The 22,606-nt window shown below is 41.7% G+C and overlaps 1 protein-coding gene across 1 annotated transcript; it reads left to right on the top strand.

Annotated features, from left to right (window-relative positions):
• Positions 1-700: 700 nt before the first annotated feature.
• On the top strand, positions 701-12,915 carry SARC_05992 (hypothetical protein). The gene is made up of 18 exons (XM_014300129.1): positions 701-2,101; positions 2,318-2,462; positions 2,694-2,864; positions 3,314-3,554; positions 3,978-4,139; positions 4,645-4,744; positions 5,249-5,473; positions 5,945-6,081; positions 6,446-6,619; positions 7,113-7,298; positions 7,822-7,925; positions 8,441-8,550; positions 9,186-9,266; positions 9,610-9,742; positions 10,101-10,229; positions 10,774-10,904; positions 11,294-11,458; positions 11,911-12,915. Exons 1-18 carry the CDS (start codon positions 929-931, stop codon positions 12,055-12,057), a joined length of 3,714 nt encoding a protein of 1,237 aa, XP_014155604.1. The 5' UTR covers positions 701-928; the 3' UTR covers positions 12,058-12,915.
• Positions 12,916-22,606: the final 9,691 nt, after the last annotated feature.

Here is a 22,606-nt window from a genome sequence, read left to right as displayed (position 1 = left end):
GAATCTGTCCCAAAAATGGCACACAAAATGGCACATTAGATAGGCACACATCCTGGCCACTGTGCTACTGATGCCGTATAAGTTTGAAAAGTATATATATAAACTAAATTTTGAGATTGGGTGGCAGACGAGAACGTCAGACTTAGTGGTGTCAGGCGAAAGCTTCAGATTTAGTGGTCGCAAGACCCGGTCGCAGGCCTAGTGGTCGCAGTCTTAACAAATCTCTAATATTTCAAGTTAAATATATCGAGAGCGGGGGGTGTGATGGAAAATACTATGTGTTTGCATTTTGCAATATATGTACAAAATTACCGCTTTTAGCGAAATTGAGCGGTTCTTTTGAACTTGAATTTTGGCGCCAAACAAATAACCATCATTCTGTGAATTCTAATTTCTGTCGTGGAACTGAGTGGCTGAGAACAAGACTTTTTATTGCAGTATTGTAGCAGGCGCAGCATATCACAGTCTTCTAGATAAATCAACCGTATGTATACAGTTGGGTATCGCGTACACAGTTCTAGTATATAGGATAACATTTCACATAGCACGATACATCCCATGTATTATAGCATAACTCAAGTAGTGTAGAGGATCGATGTCGATCCATGAAAGCACGTTCGAAGCCTAAATCACAGTCTGTGTACGAAACGACGATGCATACCGTTTTAACTGTATTTCAATATACCCTGAACGCCACACACTGAAAGGTGAATTGCACTTTCCGTGTACTCTCCGATTTTGGAAAACATTTAATCTAGCAAGGCGTGTCAACGAAGCTATCACATGCACGCTTTTAGCACGCTTAACAGAATAGAACGCATCATATATGTATATGAATCGGCAATGTAGGGGAGGTGCTCTCGTATATCCTCCGCACATATGATGGATACTAAACACATAAAACAGTACAAGGTTAGATAATTGAACGATGAACGAACATGGTAAACGCGTCCTGGCCGACGATACGAATCGGCTGTCGTCCACTGATTGTGCATCTCAGCCTGGCAAAGGGGTTTATGAAGCAGCCTCTAATACAAGTGCATATTCCATGCCCGTGATTGATGTAGAAGATCTCATGGACGACGATACAACCCCTATCTCACACTCTACGCACAACATACAATCGTATGGTAGTAAGTCTACAATAACATTCGAGAAAATACAGGGTCTAGACGCTCAGATGACTTCAGATAGTACTTTGATGCATGGTACTGTTGGAGTGGCTGACAGTCAAAACATATGTCTAACACCAGCTGCCAGGTATAATATACGAAGTAGTGAACTTCAACCACAAAAACTAGTAGCCGAATCAGCAGGTATCAACGAACAAGCTATTGATACTACCATAGAACACCATAGCGGGTGGTATAACCTAAGAATTGGCGACCAATGTCCACAGACATCCACAACTAAAGCAGCAGGCGACCAAAAAGAGCTTAAAAATTTAGCAGCACACAGTACTGGGCATAATCCAAAGTCTACAACAGCGAAGGCAACCGGCGTCAGGAAAGAGCTGAACAACACCAAAGCAGCAAGCAGCGCTGGGCATCTTCTAGCAGCAGCAAGAGCTGCAGGCCTGAGGAACGAGTCTAGTAATACCAACGGACAACACAACACTAGACAGGCTGTCAAGGGGGCCCCGGTGAGTAGAACCACACCTGGGACTTGGATAGCAGCTCCGGGTGTGCGCGATGCGCCGCAGAATCAACCCCCGACACCTGTTACAATCAACAACACGACTAATACCCAGCAACCTACTGCTGTACATATATATATCAGCCCAATAGCAACCACGCAAATACCAGAAGAGATCAGTAGGTACGTGATGTCCTATACACATGTCCGCAAGAACACACAGGATTCAGGGGTCGAAGACGCGAAGTATGTGCCCGAGCCACAGTGTACCATGCAGGCACATGCATACGCACAGGCACAGATGCATACCAACGGAGTAAACTCGTACACGCGCACACACGCACAAGCACGGATGTACAGGAACACAATCAACCCGAAAGAACCAAGCCCTACCTCGAACTCGCTGACGGAGCAACAAATCAGGGACAGGAAGTATAATGCGGCCTGTGCAGCAAACAATTCCATGGTAAGTATCAGGACCTCAACGGCACTGTGTAGGTATTGCTTGATCCTAAGTTTCAATCATGTTTGTGACCTTTAACATTAGTCAATCATGTGTGCTATTTCCTTGACTAGGCTAATCAATAGAAGCCGGTCGTGAGGTAGCTAGTGTAGGAGTACGGTTGACTTCACAAACCTTGATTCGTTGATTGATCACGCACATATCTCCCTCGATGCACAGATACCAGTGACCAAGCAGGAGTATAACTCGCCGGCATTGGACGCGCGAGGAAGTCCTCTCTCTCTGTCATTTCCATGCCTATATCTGGGCAAGGGGCTGACAGACGGTTGTCCGTTTGGAGATGCGTGTCAGTTCTCACACTCAGGTGAGCTGTTCTACTTATCCTCGTTTGCTCACACCACTGCAGATCCAAGGGCTTTCTGTCATCGCGAGTCTGTGCTGTACGCCGTGAAAACTCGAGTGGGTCGGTGTCTAACCTTGATAATATTCAAATATATCGTGCTTATTGCACGGAACGTAATGTACTTTGGTTCTAGCAGGTACGATGATGGGGGACAATGATGTAGTCATACTAATGAGTTGTTCTTCGCTGCAGGCGACATTCCAGTCTGGGTGCGACCGTTCTATGAGAGGGAGGTATTGAAGTTACGAGCAGCCAGCACAACACACACAGGATATAATGCCAATGACGTATACGCAGGCGTATTCCACGCTCTAGCACCACCTGATAAGGACATCTTGCCTAGGCGCGACGGATTCGCGCCCTGTAAGGCGTTGTTTACGTTGAATTGTAATTTTTGTGTTTCTCGGATTGAACACTGTATGTATGGTCGGCCCGCGCAAAGTCTCCCTTTAGTTCGCACAATATGCCTTGTTTTATAGGGGAAATTTTACATTCTGGTACGGTATGGGCCGTTACTACTTATATACGTATGTCTCTTAATGAAACACTATAAAACACAAGACCCATCATGATATGATTATGCATCAAATCGTTACGTTCAAAGACGCTACAAGTGCACCTGTATCGAAGCATTTGAAATATGTGTAGACGGCGTGGGTTTAAGGAATTGTTGCTCTGTTCTTGAGGGTTTTCCACTTTCTATAATTATATTTACAGTTAGCTATATGACAAGGCTGCAGTCTAAGAGCGACTAACGAACATTTCACACGTACATGTTGTCAATTGATTTCCGATACAATTTCTCTCGCCAGCTCCAGCATCACTAGGCCCTGCACCGCCCATAACGTATAACAAATGGATACCCGCACCCCGAGCTTCCGAGCAGAAAAACACAAAAAAAGTAAAATTGGATCCCATGACAATTGTCTTGGCACAAAAATCGGCTTTAATGGCGCCCGACGACATTCAAATGGTGCAGACAGTAGTGATACCACCTCACGAGACTGATGTTTTCTCGCTGCCTCGGTTACAGCGAAAAGATTTTGACAATTGGTACGGGCTGTGTTTTGGTTTTTTTGTTGTACTGAGTTTGCTGTGGTGTGCGATTTCGGTTTGCAGCGAGCCTCTCTCTGCCAGTTTTAAGTAAAAATGCATCATGCCCAACGTTGCGAATGCGTTGCGAATACGTATGAGTCAACATTGGATCAAACTTTAACTCAACATAAAAGTACTTCACAGCCTGCATGTTTTCCATATGCCAGTTTGAAAAATCCCATCAATTCGGAAATCCAAATGCATGTGAATGCGTCTGTTCATAACCGTATTCTCTGCCACTGAAGCTTTACCCACTCTCTATCCTCACGGGTGAGGTGCGCTGCTAAACTGTTTCCATATCAAACAACAATACTTCATTCCAATGAGAAGCTATGTAGCTCCCTTAACACAACGGTTCCTTTTGTCGCGCCCCATACACAGGTACCAAGAACGGATACGGAATGATCCAAGCCTGACACTGGACGAAGATCAGCTGCGATGTGTTCGACTGACAATTGTTGATGAGAAGAATGTCTTTCTGACGGGTTCGGCTGGTGTTGGCAAGTCACACACTACTGCCACTGTCCGCGATTTCCTCAAAAGGTATATGAGAAAGATGATAGACTGTTGCGGAGTGGAAATGCGTGCTTTTGGCTGTATCCTCATATGGAGGCAGGGCTACAGATGCGTTTATGCATCCGAATGCGACTGATTTTTGCAAGTGACAGAAAGGTTTGCGTTGTGTTTTGCGGATGTGGCACGAGTCTAAAATTACATTTAAGTGATGATGAATACAGGATCGACGAGGTAAGAATGATTATCATTAGCTCAAGTCTGCAAATTTAAGAATCCATTGACATCTGGGACACCTTATAGCATTATAAGAGGCGATATTCCTTCATGCAGGCAGACAGCTCTGTGAGTTCATATTATACTATTTCTGTCTCAATAACCGGAAATATGACAAAGATTTAACTAAAATACGAGGGTACGACCATACCCTTGTTTTTTAAGCAGTAGCTTACGTAAAGTCTCCGCTAGCGTCCTTTTATACGAAACCTCGACGACGAATCGCTCTCCTCATGCCCTTCCTCGTGTTTCTACTCAGATTATATGAACGTGAAGATTATCCCGACAGAGTCGTTGTCGCGGCACCGACTGGAGTGGCTGCGACGCATATTGACGGAACGACCATAAATTCTGCAACAGTAAGTTGAGGCGGCTTTTATGTGCGTCTTGATATTTTTTACGTATCTATTCTGGTTGGATTTGTTGGTTTGCGAGTTGTCTGTTCCACGTGTTTGTCTTAGTAATTAAGGTGGCATTTGCTCGCTGCGTATGTGTGTACACATGGGGTCTGCGGTAAAATATCGCATATTTGGGTTCTTGTACATAATGTCGGACTCAGGTGTGAACCTTTAAATCTCGATAGTATGTGTGCTTGTGTGTTCAAATTGCTTTCGCGATGCACTGTCACCGGACTTGAACCCTGATTTGGATATAATCGGATGAGAACATGATAGGAAGATATATTTTCATCCGATATGGTGAATCCTTCCAACATGACAAATTTTCTCGGCTTTTGAATGCGAGTGAGTCGTTTAAAATTCGACACGCATCTAAGGAATGAATATTGCACCCTACTAGTGAACGCGCATCTGTCACATACGTCGATTCACTTTCCCAACCTATGTGTATGGTTTGTACAACAGGGTGTGGGTATCCCTTCAGAGGTGGCAGACTTCCAACGAATGATGAAACCCGCAATGTACAAGTTGTGGACACAGGATGTGGAGCTATTCATGGTTGATGAGATCAGTATGGTTTCAGGTGAATTCTTGGACTGTTTGGATTCACAAATACGCCTCATGTGTATGAACCTCCCCAAGAACATGGGCAAAAAACTTCACGAGTTACCTCCATTTGGTGGTATACAGGTACGCGAGTTTGTTTGCTTATCAGAGATATTTGTAGGTGTAAACATGTATTGAAAAAATTTCCCTGATATTTATTTATATAAACTACAAAATTTCATTCAGTCAGATTTTCGTGTGCTTTCAAATGTTTCAGGTATATGTATACATATGTTTAACCCGTATCGATAATTGATACATAGACGAACCTGTGACATTTCAATATTTGCTAGATTACCTTTCAGCGTTGCGGCAATTTTAGGCCATGGTGATTGCCAGCTTCGATGACTGGTGTATGAATCAAACTATCACGCACTTATGTGATGATGGCGACCATCCCTATTTTCCAGCCTATTTGTTGCTAGCGCATGGTCTTTCACGTGACTAACAACAGCGTTATCCGTGCGAAAGTATTTAATCTTAGAATTGCATTGTTGTCTGCAACGATTAGGACTTTATTGATGCTCATTGACCAATATTTCTCTCGATGTATAGATATTTTTCTGCGGAGACTTTCTGCAATTGCCGCCCATCGAAGGCTCCATACCTTTCGAGACTATGAAGAAATTGGATCCGCAACAATTGAAAAGGGGACTAGCTATCGAGAAGTATAAAAATGAGAAACAAGAATGGTAAGATTGATATAGATGTATTCAACGTGCTCTTCATCTAGTTCTTACATCTGTGTATGACCTGCTTGTTCAATTCTCGTTCCGCGGCACGTTTGGGAGTGGGATCGCATATGTTGGAAACTGTGACACTGTTCCCTTCTGTCTGTCTGGTTACTCACAAGGCAGAAATTTTCGGACGGAATTTCGTTGTTGGAGGTTTGGACTTACTTAAGCACGGCGTAATTTCTCTCCCAGATCAGCTGGGAGTTGACAATACCCCTAGAGTACATCACAATGTTCGACGATTCGTCCCGAGTCTGCTTGCTATGCATCACACATATGCTCACACACGGCATTCGCGCCACCTCTGAACCCCTTTACTCAGGACGGAACGGTCCTACTTTTTAAATCGGGGTTTCGCCTTCTCGGCTTCTACGTGGGGTCGCCTCGACCTAGTCACTATAACTCTATCCAAGTGTTATCGTCAGTTGGGCCAGCAACTGTTTGTACATCATCTCAATCAAATCCGAAATGGTAGGGCTGATCAGCGCACTCTGGAGTATGTGAGTGTGTGTGTGACAATCCCCCAAGCAATTGTATAGCTGGTTTAATATTAGAGTAAAAATCAATATTGTGCCTTCACCAGTTTGTCAGTTTCTTTCTTTTTGCGATACATGTTTCTTGCGAAGTACTCTATACGGAAGGTCGCCTTAAGTTGGCCTAATAATACTTGCTGCAATATTGGGCGATTCGTGCCAGGTATGGAAACATTGGCAGAATTCGCCACGCCAACTACATCTGCGTTCGTTCCATCAGTTGACCCAACATTTCTTGCCCACACAGCCTCGTTTCCGACCGTAGCCAACCATTGACACAAGCTCGTGTGTCCAGCCATTGATTATTGGACGACAGTTGTAGCATTTTGGGCTCGCGGTGATCTTCTGTGGCTTTTTTATAGCATAGATTTAACTTAGACGTTGCCTTATATATGCCAATTGAACCGTCTGCCCCAAGTCTCTGACATTTTGAATTCTGCTGCGCCTACGCTATAGCTATTTCAATCAATTTAGGACACCACTTCCCGATCATCGGCTCCCCACCACATTATTTCCCTTCAACAAGAAGGTGCAGCAGTTAAATAGCACCAAGCTGGCCTCTCTCTGTAGCCAGGCTATGACGTTCCATGCACACGATCACGTCAACGGACTAAATAACTGTCATGACGAGACAGCCCTTTGGTATGTGTTGAAGGGCACGTGAATCGAATCAGCTGCTATCGACCTTATATATTAAAAATAGTATGCAGTAGTCCACAAGTACATAGCTTGACCTGTGTTTGAACACTTGCGAAATTTTATAATGTAGGGTTACTCCTGAGTTTAATCGCCTATGTATTATTACACATGCCCTGTGTTGAGTCTGCGGAATTGGTCGGTGAGGTTTATTGGGTGTATGCGAGCTTTCAGTATATACCATCGAAGTTCGGCACCCGCTACGATGGCTGGAGGTAGTCATTAGCATTTGCTTATTTTCAAGCTTATTATTGCTTGTATAGCCAGTTTGTTTCAAGTGTATATATAAAATTGCTATGTTACACTACTCGCTCAAGTATATGCAGTGCCAATGCTACTTTTCTCGACACTTTGGGCATACAGTATACATCTCTTATCAGGATCGATGGCCTATTGAGTGCGATCCTAACTTCCTGCTTCCACATCTGACATTCAGACGCTGTATTTGTCTTGACATTGTACACTTTAGGGAATCCGAACTGTTTAAAGGAGGTAGCCTCGCCGAACGCGCGCTCCAATTGAAGACCAATGCGCGTGTGCTGCTGATCAGGAATCTCGACCTGAAAGGCACAGGTAAGTGTTTCCGTCGGCACTTTAGCGTGATTTTGATCTTGCAGAACGTAGATTTGTTTTAGTATGCTAATGCACAATTTCTGGCGTGGCAATTGGATGTCCCACGTTAGAATTAACTGCAAAATGCTAATCTCAAGTTCAGACTGCGAGTGTACGTCGAGATATGTTGCGTAAACAAGTAGTAGCGTACAAGCAGCACGAATGATTATGACTGTGTACAATACTATGACGAAGAAAAATGCATATGGCGTGTATTGGGTGGGAGCTTTAAAGCCTAGTTCCTACTATGGATCTACGCCCGGAGTGCACATTGAACCTCGACCATTCTTTTATCAATATTTGTCGTGTGATGGAATGCGTATAGAAGCTAGACATATATTCGAAAGACATTGGCTTGCTTCTGTTTCTGATAGCCGTGTCTTGCCCTTTATGTCAGAGCAAGTATATGCATCTGCATTCAATTTTGTAGCCTAGCACCTGAATTTACACCTCGGCGTACCCTTTTAATTGCGAAGATAAACTCAAACCTCTGATCAATGGATCGAGCGGCGTGGTGACCAACTGGACATCAAAGGTAGAGGCCGAACAGACCGTACAACACCGAATGAACTATTTATCTACACGGGTATGCTAATACACATTCTCATTTCAATTTCGCCTTAAGTGTGTAATTCGGTATGAGCGTAGGTGTCATAAGGTATTATGCAACACGAGCTCACTTCCCTACTGAAATGTTAGAAATTTTGGGCTTGATACGTAATATTTAGTATTGTGATACTGTGTGGTCGCTTGGCCTTTCCTTTCAAAAACGAGCATTGTATGCATGGTCCGTGCCGTGTTTGAATGCTAGATGCAAACTGTTTTGGATAAAACCTTACCTTCTAGATCGGCAAGATGTACATACATATCGCTCTCAAGCTGGTCCTGTCGCTTCTTTCAAATGTGGTGTTTCAACTGACGATTCTCATACTATCTTGATTGCCATTTCGGATATGTATACCTCCGTATGGATAGCATGATTGTTCTATCGATTCAGATAATAGCTGTGATTTATTGTCTATACCGTTTTATACAAGTGTACTCTCTCAAGTATACGCACATGGGGTTTTACCAGATGCTAGATCAATGCGTTATAACTAGAGCAGTTAGTGTTGCTTCGAGTAAAATCATTATTGAGGATTCTATGCTTCCTTTCTGAGAAGACAGTCGAACAGGCAACTTTGCACATTTTCAATAATATATTTCATCTTTTCGGCGTAGGTGGAGGCTCTCCATTCAGCCCTTGGGCACGGAGAATATTCAAGGGGCTCTCGCGCCTGTGAAATCTCAGATGAACGAGCGGTACGTACAGGGTAGTATTACGGCCGCCAAAAGTATGAGATGCTGTGCTGTCAGCCTTTGCCCTACTGTTGGCTTTTTAAACTGATTTGTTGTTTACCTGTAGACTTTGAAACGGGTTTGCGTTTGCGTTTTTCTCTTTTGTTACGTTGTACGGTGTAGCGAGAGTTTCGAAGCCTCGCGGTTGATTGTGGTTCAAAGACTAGAATGTGTTTACAAATATTCGTGTGAATCAGCAGCAGCAGCCCCGAGTATGAACCTCAGTGCAGTAGGAATCTCGTGTAACGATCTTGATTTGTTGATTCCCAGACTGCTATCTGCATTCCTTTTTGCAACGATTAAACAGTGCGAGGTGGAACACGAGTTGCTGCAAATAGTGGCCGCGAAGTACAAATGGAAATTACCCGTTGTCGAGTTCAATAATGGGCGACAGATGATCATACTACCATGTCTCTTCAGGAATGAGGTCATGGGTCAAGGTGTGTATGTGATGTATTAGTCTACGCTTTTTTTTGGCAAGGAGATGATGACAGACGTATCGAGTAGGTTATAATACTGATTTCAACTGTGTAGGCGCCTGTCTTTCTGCAATGTACATATTGATTTTCTTGTGTGCGCTCTGGTTTCTTAATTATCTGTCTATTAGAGAGAATTCTTGACATAGGTTGCTGGCCAGCCCCGTGTATTCAATACACCAACAGTGTATCCTATCCCACCCTTCTGCATGGGGAATCGCCTACTCATCTGCTCCTGGACATCAAGCCTACACATTCGTGCTATCTAGATGCCTTCACGATTGCGCATTTACACGCACCTACACACCTCGCATCCTACTAGGTATGACTTATCGTCTGCAAATACCTTTGAAACTGGGATGGGCTGTGAGTATTCACAAGTCTCAGGGGATGACTCTCACGGCCGGCAATGTATCTACAGCTGGGGCCTTTGCAGAAGGTCAATCTTACGGTGAGTCACGCACAATCATACGTTTTTCTCATATTTGCTGGGGGGGTTTGTTTTGTAGTTTATGCGGGACTTCTGTGTTCTGGGGTCTACGATACCGCTTGTGCCTCTGGATGAGCGAGTAGTGCTATCTAATGACCTCAATATAAAAGTGGACTTTTTTTATGTGTGTGTGTGTGCTCGAAATTTTTATTTATTATCTACCCGTACGTACAAAAGAGGGATTTGTGAACCTGTCATATCTGCGGGCGAATTGGTCTACAATAGATTATCAGCGCCCTCGGTATTGTTTCTGCTGAATTGATCAATTAATCAATAGTCTATTTTATTTACTATGGTGTGTTAATACGTGCATTCGTATCCGTATTTGCCTGAGACCAATTCACTTGTTTACACTTCACCCGTGCGTACCTATCACTATTTAAAACTGAAGGAGATGCATGGCAGCGTGCATAGCGGACCTTTTTCGTATTCCAAAACCCGATGTCCTGTTCTGGCTGTCCAACTCGTTATAATTTATTTACCTTACCGTTCCGTCCGTTTGCAGTGGCTCTATCTCGGGTAACGGGTCCAGAGGCACTCTATATGATTGATATGTTGACCATGAAGGACATCAAGATGCCCAGGCAACCGGTGATATACAATCAGATCATGGCTCAGCTAGACATGTTATCTAGGGTGAGTTCGTACTTTTGTGCACCGTATGTACAACACTATGTCGCAGTACTTGTATTTATCTCTGCAGATTCATCGATTTGGTTAATTGTATGTATGCAGACTCACAATATTGTCCATTGTATAAAACGGATTCAACAAGTCTTTGTTTCTTATCGTTGATCGGAGCTCGTGAGTAAGCGTGGCATTCACCCCTGATATTTGGAAAGTTATACACAACACTGTTTTGTATAGATGAACGGCCGCACAACATTACAAACCATACTATCCTTAGACAAGGCCAGTTTAACTTGCAAAGAGCATCTGGGGTTTATATTTGTCTTCTAATTGTTGTTTTATCATATACCAAAACCAACTAAAATGTTCTGTTTCTTGGACCCCATTCTGATTAGAAACTGTGTGTGCTTACGGGCGAGAAGAAATGGTTGACAATGGGTCCTCGTGAATTGGTGGACAAAGTCAAATTATATGACACGATACCGAGAGATATTAAATTAACCATCGTTAACTTGGTCAAGCGACTCACACCATGGGCGAGGACCAACTTGGAGAACGAGGTGTGTGTGTGTGGAAGTAGCTGTCCCATGGTTTATTGCTTTGCTAGTGGTGTGAAATTTTTACATGGCCCTATGCGGTTGTGCACTGACGAGTACACTGTGTTGCAGCATCTATTTCTCGCGGCACGGGGTTTTCTTTTGGGGGGGGGGGTTATTTTTTAAGAAGCTTTGTCGTATGTCGACACGCGAATGACTAGCATCAATTATACTTCATTTTGCGATTACCAAGTTTGTGTGCCAGTATAGCTAGAAAAGATCATTTGAGGGTCAAATCAAACACTCCCCGTATATTGGATAGTAACCAATGGCATGTGAATATATATAGAGGAACTCCGCTAAGTGCCCATCAGCAGACTGCCTGACCCAAATGCGATGCAGTATCCTCTGTGCTGTATGTTACAAGAAATAGTATGCATTTCGATGACGAATTTTGCATAATCGCGAACGTGCAGGTGAAACATTGGAACACTATCAGTCCGAAGCAATCGCGCAATTACCCATCGACGGGTTCCAACATACAATGCTACAAATGTAGGCAGATGGGGCACTACTCGTCAAAATGCCCATCTGCGGGTTTCTCTGTATCTAGATATAGGTGATCCTTGAACTAACTCAAAAAACAGCGATTAAATACCGCTCTAATACATCCGCACGCATCATTGACACGTGCTGCCTGTCGAGTGTGCCAATAGAGAGATTCGTCTACCTATGCTGTGACATCTACTTCTCAATCAGTAGTAGGATGCACATGAACGCAATGATTATGAGGGCTGCGACAGACCACAGGCGCTGTGTGTCTCAATCGACCCTTCGGGTGGCTTTCTTTCTATCGACCTATATTGCTGGATCACAAATGCACCACCAGAGGTTCAAACGACCATATGAGCATGCCTGTCGTGACGGTTGCGAGATGGCACGGCTGTGTACTGGAAACAATGATGCGATACCTACACATGATGTAGATTGACCGTGGTATATAGATTTGATTTTGCACCTCCTGCTCACTAAACGCCGTGCGTGTACAAGGACTTTAACAAATATCTTGGAAGATGCAATATCAATCGCATTTTCAGTTATTTCTCAATGAAACATGCGCATGCCAGGAGAATAGAGCTTTGTAGAGCTATACATTTCCAAGAGATCATTCCAAAGTGCCACTCATATTCTGGTGGCTGGAGCGCTAAAGATTTACTTGCCATCTGCATGTACTCGGATGGCGCGGCAATCCGCCGGGCATCTCGTATAAGCTAAACGATAGAATCTCTGGTATAACAACGAATGTTGAGCTGGATTTTCATTGGGTTCTGTGCTTGCTGAACACTGTACCCCATCCGCGCACATCCACAACTGAGCTCGACAATGGTTTACTTAGAATCATACACTTTACCTTCACAGCGCAAGTCACTGTTGTTGAATGGGACGGGAATGTTTCAAAATAAATAGCAATCAACTCATCTCATGTCATGTGTGAAAGTCTATCAGGCTGGTCTAGATATTTTTCTGTTTGTAGCGAGTACTTGGGGTCAAGAACGTATAAGAATTTTCTCTCCGCCGTCGATTCCTCAGAAATACATTAGCTTTGAGTATTACTCACTTTCGATGTTCATTGCCGTGTCAACAATCTGCTTAGTGCATTACTTTCCATTGTATGTGGTGGATCTTCTCAGTAGTTTTTCCAGTAAATGATGTGCAAGATTTGTGCATCAGATGTAATCAAACTTTACACACCACTGCATGAATCCCCCTTAGTGACCAGCTGTAAGTGACTCGCTTTGGGGCGGAAGGTAGCATGCACGCAAGCGGGTAGACCGTTTTAGATATCATTATTCATCCATCTGGGGGTTTCCTTATCGGTCGCTGCTACCATTCTGTTGAGCTCTCGAAATCAAAAGACGATCAGCAACCAATAGGCTTTTACTTTGGCGCATGCAATGAACCGATTTGAATCTCTAACTTCTCATGTGCGATAGTGTTTGAGAGCAACCGCATGCTCCGAACCTAGAACATACCACCAATATCGAGTAGTAAATGATATGACCGATAGCATTCAATACGAAATATCAAGTTATCTTATTCAAATAACGTCGCTAGACATGTCAACGCCACAACCACGTTTTGCCGTAAATAGTACCAAGTGGTGTGGTTTTCATTTCCTTTACAAAATATAGAATCGAGCTTGAGTGTTACGCTAGGTTGACTCCCCTCCTGCGCAGAGAAGCATTAATTCGGCCGAGGTAACAGCGATGGGCATCTCGACTCGTTCTTGAAGTACTTTTGAGAGCAACAGCATGAAAGTATATCTCTAAAGTTGGTCTGGGGCAATACTGCGGATCCAAGTTCTTATGATGGAATGTCTGATCTTAAGGCGATTGCGGCAAAAGAATGGGTTGTGTATGATTTGCAGGAAACGCATCAAAGTATTCTCCCGAGGTACAACACACACAACAAGTAGGTAGTTATACTACAGCGATTGACATCTCAACTAGTTCTTGAAGTGCTTTTGAGGGCAACATCATGGAAGTGTATATCTAAAGTGGGTCTGGGGCACAACTGCGGATCCACATCCTTGTGATGGAATGTCTTATCCTAAAGCGGCTGCGGCATAAGAATACTGGGTTGTGTATGGTTCGCAGGAAACACACCAAACTACTTCCCCGAGGTACAACACATACAACAAGTAGGACATTGTACAACAACGATCGACATATCAACTCGTTCTTGCAGTGCTTTTGAGGGCAACAGCATGGAAGTATATTTATAAAGCTGGTCTGAGGTACTACTGCGAATCCAAGTCCGTATGGAATGTCTGAGCTTAAGGCGGCTGCGGTATGAGATTACTGGGTTGTGTATGGTTCGCAGGAAACACACCAAATTATTCTTCTGAGGTACAACACAGACAACAAGTAGGACATTAAGCAACCACGATTGATATCTCAACTCGTTCTTGAAGTGCTTTTGAAGGCAATAGCATGGAAGTATATCTCTAAAGTTGGTCTTTGGTCTGGGGCACTACTGCGAATCTAGTTCCTTATTATCAAATCAAGAATACTGGGTTGTGTATAATTCGCAGAAAACACATCAAAATATTTCTTCGACCTACACCTCAGAAATTCAGCTACGGACACTGACTGTAAGGTGCAGAGGAAGTACATCGATGTATTTCCATGAATATAGTAAGATATCTGTATTCATTATATATCAGTACACCCTCATTTTCAGCGACTTCTTATTGTCATGGTTTATGTCATATAACCACAGATCAGAGTAGAATTCGATTACAATTTTCAGGCTGAACTTGAGCAGTATTTGCAAGACCACATCCTTTCTGATTTGACTTCCGTGACTTATTCTTGTTGTACTTCCAATTCTCAATTGAAGCTTGAAGATTGGGAGCGAACACATCGATATGACCATCGACTATCTCATGCGTTTAGAGCTGCGCATAAATTCATTAGAAGCCACATTCATCGACAATATTATTTAATGACAGAGAACCCTCCTCTTGACACTGATACTGGTTGGGGCAACCTCAAAGGCAAGATAGACTCTGTGCGAAGTATTCTGTAAACAATACAGACACATATATCTAACTTTAAAAGCTGTCAATTTTAAGAAATTTGAGTGCAATTTGCTGATACAAATTGAGCCGTTAGCATTCACCCAGAAGAAAGCCCCCATTGTGAATTTACTGAACAGCGGTGTGTTCCTTGTACGGAATCCTGGTAGAGAGAGCCACGCTTAAATTTTGCACTTCGGAATGTACTCTATGAAACAATAAAACTTTAATGTCTCGTTCAATCACTTCATCCCTGTCGAGTGTGCAGGACATAGTACGGATAAAGTAAAATTAAGCTAGTGAGCTCCGCCGGTCACCATCAGGAATGTTGCGTCATCATCTCGCAATCTATAATTTAACGCCGTGGTCTAATCACGAGAATGCAATAAACTAAGCGGGTGCTTGCAGCTGAAGATCAATGTGAAGTTTGGTTCAGAAATTGATTATCGCCGCTGTCTCACAATAGTTGTCAGCAAATACTATTAAACGTGAAACCCTCCAAAGAGTGAAAATTAGATCAAATACATTTTTGTGATTTTAAACCTTAACGTGGTGACAACTAGAAAACGACAGACAGTCTTGGCGTACACAGGAATTTCGAGTTCAAATTACATTGAGCATTTTAATGGACACGAATTACTGTGCTGAAATGTCTGTAAACTTCGTAAAGGGGTTCATCAAAATAATTTTGATTACTTATAGAGGTGAAAAGTGGGTTGACACGGTCTTTCGTACTAGTTTACAGTATAGTGAATATCATACAGTCCAGAGTAACTTTGTAGGATCGAGGTCATACATCATCGAACGTCCTTAGTAAAGCGGTTGACATATTATAACGCTTTATAGGTATACACTCTGCTCGCGTTTATCTGCTCGCCTTTTAAAACATTTCATTGATATTGCATCCAATCCGTCGTGTAAAACTCCACGAGACAATACAGAACCTGTAGTTCTCTTATATCTCATCTAGCGGTTTAAATGAGCACCTTGGAGGCAGGTGAATATCCACCTACTGGTAGTACACAATATTATGTTCATTTCAAGGCGAGTGGTGATAATCACAGGGCAATACAGGATAATCTTCACAACAATTATATCATGACTGTATCTAATATAAATCCCCACTTCTTGGTTATTGGGAGGTAGCCGATGTGCACCGCGAGTGGCGTTTCAAAGACGCTGCTATACATCATGGAATATTCTTTATGATACATCTACGAGATATCGTGTGCCGCTATATTAGACAGTCATCGGCACTCCAATACTATTATAACCCATGGGTTCCACAGTGCTAGTGTATTCAGACTTTTTAAAATGCAACTCGGTTGTATGTGGTTGACTATAAATCATCAGGAGAGTTGATTATATGTTATCTACCGTGCACAGGAATCGTATTATTAGAGTTGGTTGGTAGATATTTCAACACTGTTTAGTAAAAAGTTGGTGTCGGCTATATGGCCTGTTCTATGGTCCGAAGTTTCCAATAATTTCGTGTACACACTCAAACGGGGTGGATCAGTTACAGAGATTTGAGGTAGTACTCAATTTTTTTCTGTTGGTATATTTGTTGTTTTTCTGCATATGCCGTCAAAAGGTTGCTAAAAGGGTTTTAAGCGATCGTGATTCCAGATTTGGTCAATGTACATCATCATAGAGGTTAGCTCGGACTCAGTCATGAATATGACTCCTGTTATTTTTACACAACCACCATAATTCCAACTTCGTGTATATTAGTCCACCAAATACTTCTGTTTTGAGTAATTATTATCCATAACATCTATATCTGACTGAAATTTACAGAGTACGACACAGATTGTAATTTAGAATTAGTTCCGAGTGTATATATTGTTGCTGGCAGTTCGTGACAGGGTTTAAATATACAACTTGAATCTATCGCTGGTCAATCGGGATTATATTTAATATGTTGGCGGTATGTCTAGATTTGTGTGCGGATTCGACCAATTCTAATGGCCATACGTGAGTACCAAATATATAATACGTAGAAAGTTTTTATACATCAATGTACCTGTTAAACTTTAGAAAAGTGGTGTAGTCGAGATTTGATACATCAAGAATTTGGGTACAGCGGCATCGTAGAAGACATTTTAGTCTTCATATGCAATTGGCATGTGTACTCGATTTATACAACGTGTGTGTTTGGTTATTTCACATCGATCTCAGCCGACTTTTTTTTCGGAGTGATGTCTCTCATAATTTCTGCGGCTGCACTGCTCGACCCGTGATTAACCGCACAGGAGTAAAGTTCGGAATTAAGCGGACTTTGAAGTTTTGCATGGCGGAGTTGGATGATTTATGTGTGGGTACAGACTTTGCACCCATGCATTCAGGATCAGTATCAATTGGTTTTAAAGTTTATTATCATCATTTGTTTTGTTACTCTCAGGGTGACTGTCTCTAGTATAAACAAACATGGAAATCGTTCGTGCGAATGCTGTGGTCTCCTTGTAGTCGTTGATCAGGTATCCAAAGTATATGTGCGTGAATGCAATCTTCTGTATTTAAATTACGTTGTGGACATCAACAGAACACACAATCTTAAAAGATGCCAAATAAGATGACTAAACTTCAGTTCTGTGCGGACCAGCCAGGTTAGTCATGGGCTAGTTAGTAGATTGCTATTTAACTATTCGTAAAGTTGATTCAAAATGATATGAGTACGATTTAGGACTACGAGCAGTCCACATGATAGCGCGCACAATAATGATGTGTGTACTTGAATAGAAAGAAATATGTCAATTATTCAATAGTTTAGTGGCCGAGTATGAATGTGGTCCGATGTATACAAGTATAGGACAACTAGATGATACACACGCACTATCGTGTCGTAGCTCACAACATACAGCACATTGAAGGCCCTAGATGAGTTTTTAATTCAGCCCCTATCACTATACGTATAATATTGTGCGGAAGTTGGGAGTGAAAGCCGAATAAGCTCATGATGAGGATATTCTTATCAAATGGAAAGGATTACGAGTAGTCCACATAATAGCGCACAATAATGATGTGTGTACTTGAAATAAAAAGACGTATGTCGATCATTTAATAGTTTAGTGGCCGAGTATGAATGTGGTTCGATGTATACAAGTATACGACAACTAGACGATTTACATGCACTAATGTGTCGTAGCTCACAACACACAGCACATCGAAGGCCCTAGATGAGCTTCAAATTCAGCCCATATCATTATATGTATAATAGTGTGCGGAAGTTGGGAGTGAAAGCCGAGTAAGTTCATGACGTGGATATTATAATCAAATGTAAGGAATGCACTGACGTTGATTTCTCCAAAACTAAAACACAGAAATAGAGATTTTACCTGCAAATTAACGTTGCGCGACTAATTGTGCTTTTTTTTTCTCGCTTATAATGGCATATCCGCTTATTTTTGCTCACTACCTTCTTCCAGAGGAGTCAGGAATACTTTGTATGTGATTTTCAATGTCGATCTCTTTACGTTTTAAAATATACTGAGTTATGTGAGTTTATAGTATCCGTAATAATACACCCGAGTTATGCGTGATGACGATTTTATCAATGCAATGCAGTTGTATATTTCTATTGGTGACCTCAATAGTCACGATTTAACATAATAGCCTTGAGTTTCTATGAACTTCTATAGTTCAAACGTACGTATTTTGTCTGTGGCTTCTTTCGTATCACTTTTTCATATATAGAGTACTTCGCTTTCATTTATCCCGAGTTTTGGGAGTTTTATATATGCGGTGTGGGTGATTAGTGTTATATATTGTATGCCCTAGTATGACCATACTTGTGCTTGGGCTTATGATCGTTATGATAAAATCTGGAAACAAGAAATTGTGCCCAGCCATATCGCCTGTTAGACGTCTAAGATAGCAATATTCACAGATACTTCACTACAATACCCTTACAATGTGATAGCGTAATCGGTACCTATTTTATACATGCTCTATCATGTCGCGCATCAGAGGCCGCTAAATATATTTCGAAAACAACCGGTCATCACTATATGCATAAAATTGTACAAAAATTCACAAGCTGATTAGGTTTACGATGTGAACCTTCTGAGCAATCTTAATGAATGCACTTATGTCGACTCCTAAAAAAATTATAAAATTGGACGAGAAATGCCGCACGCAGATAAAGGTTGCGTGGCCAAATGTACTGTTTATTTCGCTTTTAATGGCATATCCGCTTATTCTTATACACTGTCTTTTGTCAAAGAAGTCAGGAATACTTTGCATATGATTTTCAATGTAAAGTTCTTCAGGTTTTATTAGATCTAAGATTTGTGAGTTTGTTGCACATGTAATCACTTATATATAATGTATGTGCAATGTTGTATATTCCTATTAGTGATCTTAACTGTCTTGATTTGACATAACAATCTTGAGTTTCCAACATTTTCTAATGGACACGAGTACTTTGTCCGTGGCTACCTTCGTATAACTTTTTTACATCGATTTCTTCACTTTCCATTTATCCTGAATTTTGTAAGTTTTGTATTGTCCGATCTGAGCTATTAACGAGATATAATCCATGCTATATCATGACCATTATTTTGTCCGGACCTATATTTAGTACAATCTAAAACAAGCAAATGTGCTCGGTCGTATCGCCTATTAGACGTCCAAGATAGCAATATTGACAAGTATTTCATTATAGTAACCCTATGTGATAGCGTAACCATACCCTATGAACTTTACGCAGGATAAACTGGAAGCTGAACAGGTTCGGATTCTGGTACGCACGCAAATCCGACGATTGTATGTATTCGGTAAGATATGCACCTAATCGAAGATCTAGTAAAAGCAACAGCTTTCCCGAATATAGCACATAGAGGGGCGAGATCGTGAACCACATTCTATGCAATATAATATTCTATTTGAGTACGATCCCGAAAAGCAGACCATAATTTCATTCATTTGCATATTCAAACTGCCGAGTATGTATTTATAAATCACTATAATATTACCTTGTATCTGTTCACAAAGAATGACTTCCAAGTATGAATACCCACATAAATTTGCAGTTTCTTTGGTCAATCGAGTACAAGTGAGGATTCTTCCTTAGACAGAACATAATGTGGTCAATGTTTGTACAGTATCATGATAAAAATTTGACTACGATGAAATATATACATTCAACATTAAGTCGCCCCCAACTTCACTTTGAGTACGATCCCGAAAAGCAGACCATAATTTCATTCATTTGCATATTCAAACTGCCGAGTATGTATTTATAAATCACTATAATATTACCTTGTATCTGTTCACAAAGAATGACTTCCAAGTATGAATACCCACATAAATTTGCAGTTTCTTTGGTCAATCGAACACAAATGAGGATTCTTCCTGAGACAGAACAAAATGTGGTCAATGTTTGTACAGTATCATGATAAAAATTTGACTACGATGAAATATATACATTCAACATTACGTCGCCCCCAACTTCACCTGCGTCCCACTTCTTTCTGACCCCCTGACCCCCCATCCCCAACAGCAACAGACCAGAATGAACATTACGTTTATTTTTTGTGTCTGTTTACCACGTAAGCAGTTATCGCAGGGTTCCATCGCTAGTACTTATGCACATCGTAGCCATTGTCATCCCTGTAATATCTTTACATACGCATAAGATATCAATACTATATTTTGTCAAAAGTTGAGCAGCTTGGGATAGTTGCTTCTCATTCAAGCGCACTCGCTGCTCAGTCGACAGCAGTTGTACAATGGTAATTTCTAAATTCCTTACATTTGGTTGCAATCAAAAGGGTTTGCGAAAGGCGCCTGCTTCAATCTTTGCATGCCGCCCCGGATATTCTGTATTCATTGGTATTTATTAAATGGGAACACAATATAGATGATTCTAGAAGATGGATAGGCATGAACGGATCGTAGCCATACAATCGAGAAGATAAAGTTGAACGGATATGTCTTGTAGATTGCAAGTCCACCTCTGCAAACGAGTGACGTTTTCGGCAACATTACTTCTCATGGTTACAATACTCGCCTCGATCTAAGGTTTTATGCTCATCATCAGATCTCAATGAAACACAAATTGGATATTACCACGCAACGCGCATGCATATGCAATTCACAACACATATGTATTGATACCGAGTCACTAGCTGTTTATTGATAGCGAGCAAGTCTTACTCACTAGTGAGACATCACTTGCTCATCGGGTCTTGCAGAGTCACTACTTTTATAAGAGCACCACAGAAGAGAATGAAGTCGATGTCATTGCAAGTCTTACTCACTAGTGAGACGTCACTTTCTCATCGGGGTTTGCAGAGTCACTCCTCCCGTAAGAGCACCATTGAAGAGCACAAAGCCAATGTCATCCGCTCATCATTGCGGAAAAGGTAAATTCAGCGCTTGACACTACACTCGTACGGCGGAACCGCGTCTCTCATTTCATGATTCAGGTAAGATCAGCAAGGGGTAGTGATCATGGTCGTATAGGTTCGTTACTGGAAACCAACGAACACATGAGTAGTGTTCATCTAGACTAAACCGTGGTCAGGATCGCACCCTTCGAGTAGCATCAAAAATCATGACTGGTAGACCACCAAGGAGTAGACCCAACTACGCGCGTCCTTGCACCGAGTTAATTGGGATAAATCCATTTTCATGATTTGCATTGGTAATGAGGAAGGAAAGAAAGACACTCTCAGGCTGAATTTTGGAATATACAAGACATCCCAGCTGTCAAAATAATAGGACTGGTACACAATACGATCTGACATCACTTACTCATCGGATCTTGCAGAGTCACTCTTTGCCATAAAAGCATATGAGGATAATACAAGGCGATGTCATCCACACATTTGGAAAGCTAAATTCAGCGCTTGACAGTACACTCGTAATGCGGAACCGAGTCCAGCACGAGTCGAGGAAATGTATCATACTAGATTGTAACTTGTAAGAGGCTATCAAAGAGGATTTCTTTATCATAATCAACGCGAAGTACCTTCCAGACTTACACATGTACCTTTGAAATAAAAAAAATATTCCCGCTACACGGTATATTAACCGCAATGGATTCGGAAGAACGCTCATCAAAGGGAATGGCGAATAACCTGTTGCATAGTAATAACTATTATGTAAAAATTTGCCGCCTATGCTAGTCATACCGGCTTTTAAATATCATCTACATGAGACTATCAATGGGAATAAAAACCAGCATGTTTATATATATATATATATCGCAGGAGTAGCCGCTATGTAGAACCTTGCACTCAGTGTAAATAGATATTGTGGCTAAGGCTAAATACTCCTGAATTGTACCCGCAGCAGAACAAAATTCGCACGTGATACAAGAATAAATGTAATTGGGATCAACAACTAGTTGCCACAAAGGGGTAAATTTGTACACATGCTTAATTATCCACTGTAATGATTTAGCGAACAACCAGCATATATTGTACATAAAGCTACAAAGGATGCGAAATGAAAACGTTTGACGGTATATGAACAGTTTGTCAAATTAAAACTATTGTATCACACTTACACTAACAGGGATGAGTATAAGAAATAGAATCTAAAACATACTTCGCTTCATCTTCTATATCGTCGACAACTAGGTA

The sequence above is a fragment of the Sphaeroforma arctica genome, assembly GCF_001186125.1.
Source record: "Sphaeroforma arctica JP610 unplaced genomic scaffold supercont1.410, whole genome shotgun sequence".
In the NCBI taxonomy this organism is placed as follows: domain Eukaryota; class Ichthyosporea; order Ichthyophonida; genus Sphaeroforma; species Sphaeroforma arctica.
The sequence above is the reverse complement of the archived record's forward strand: the minus strand, read 5'-3'. Positions and strand labels throughout refer to the sequence as shown.

Bases quoted from the DNA above. Each gene is read 5' to 3' on its own strand.
- SARC_05992 (XM_014300129.1), top strand. From the start codon at position 929: ATGAACGAACATGGTAAACGCGTCCTGGCCGACGATACGAATCGGCTG. The intron at 4,745-5,248 runs GTAAGTTGAGGC...TTTGTACAACAG, and splicing joins CGACCATAAATTCTGCAACA to GGTGTGGGTATCCCTTCAGA. The intron at 8,551-9,185 runs GTATGCTAATAC...TTTTCGGCGTAG, and splicing joins TGAACTATTTATCTACACGG to GTGGAGGCTCTCCATTCAGC.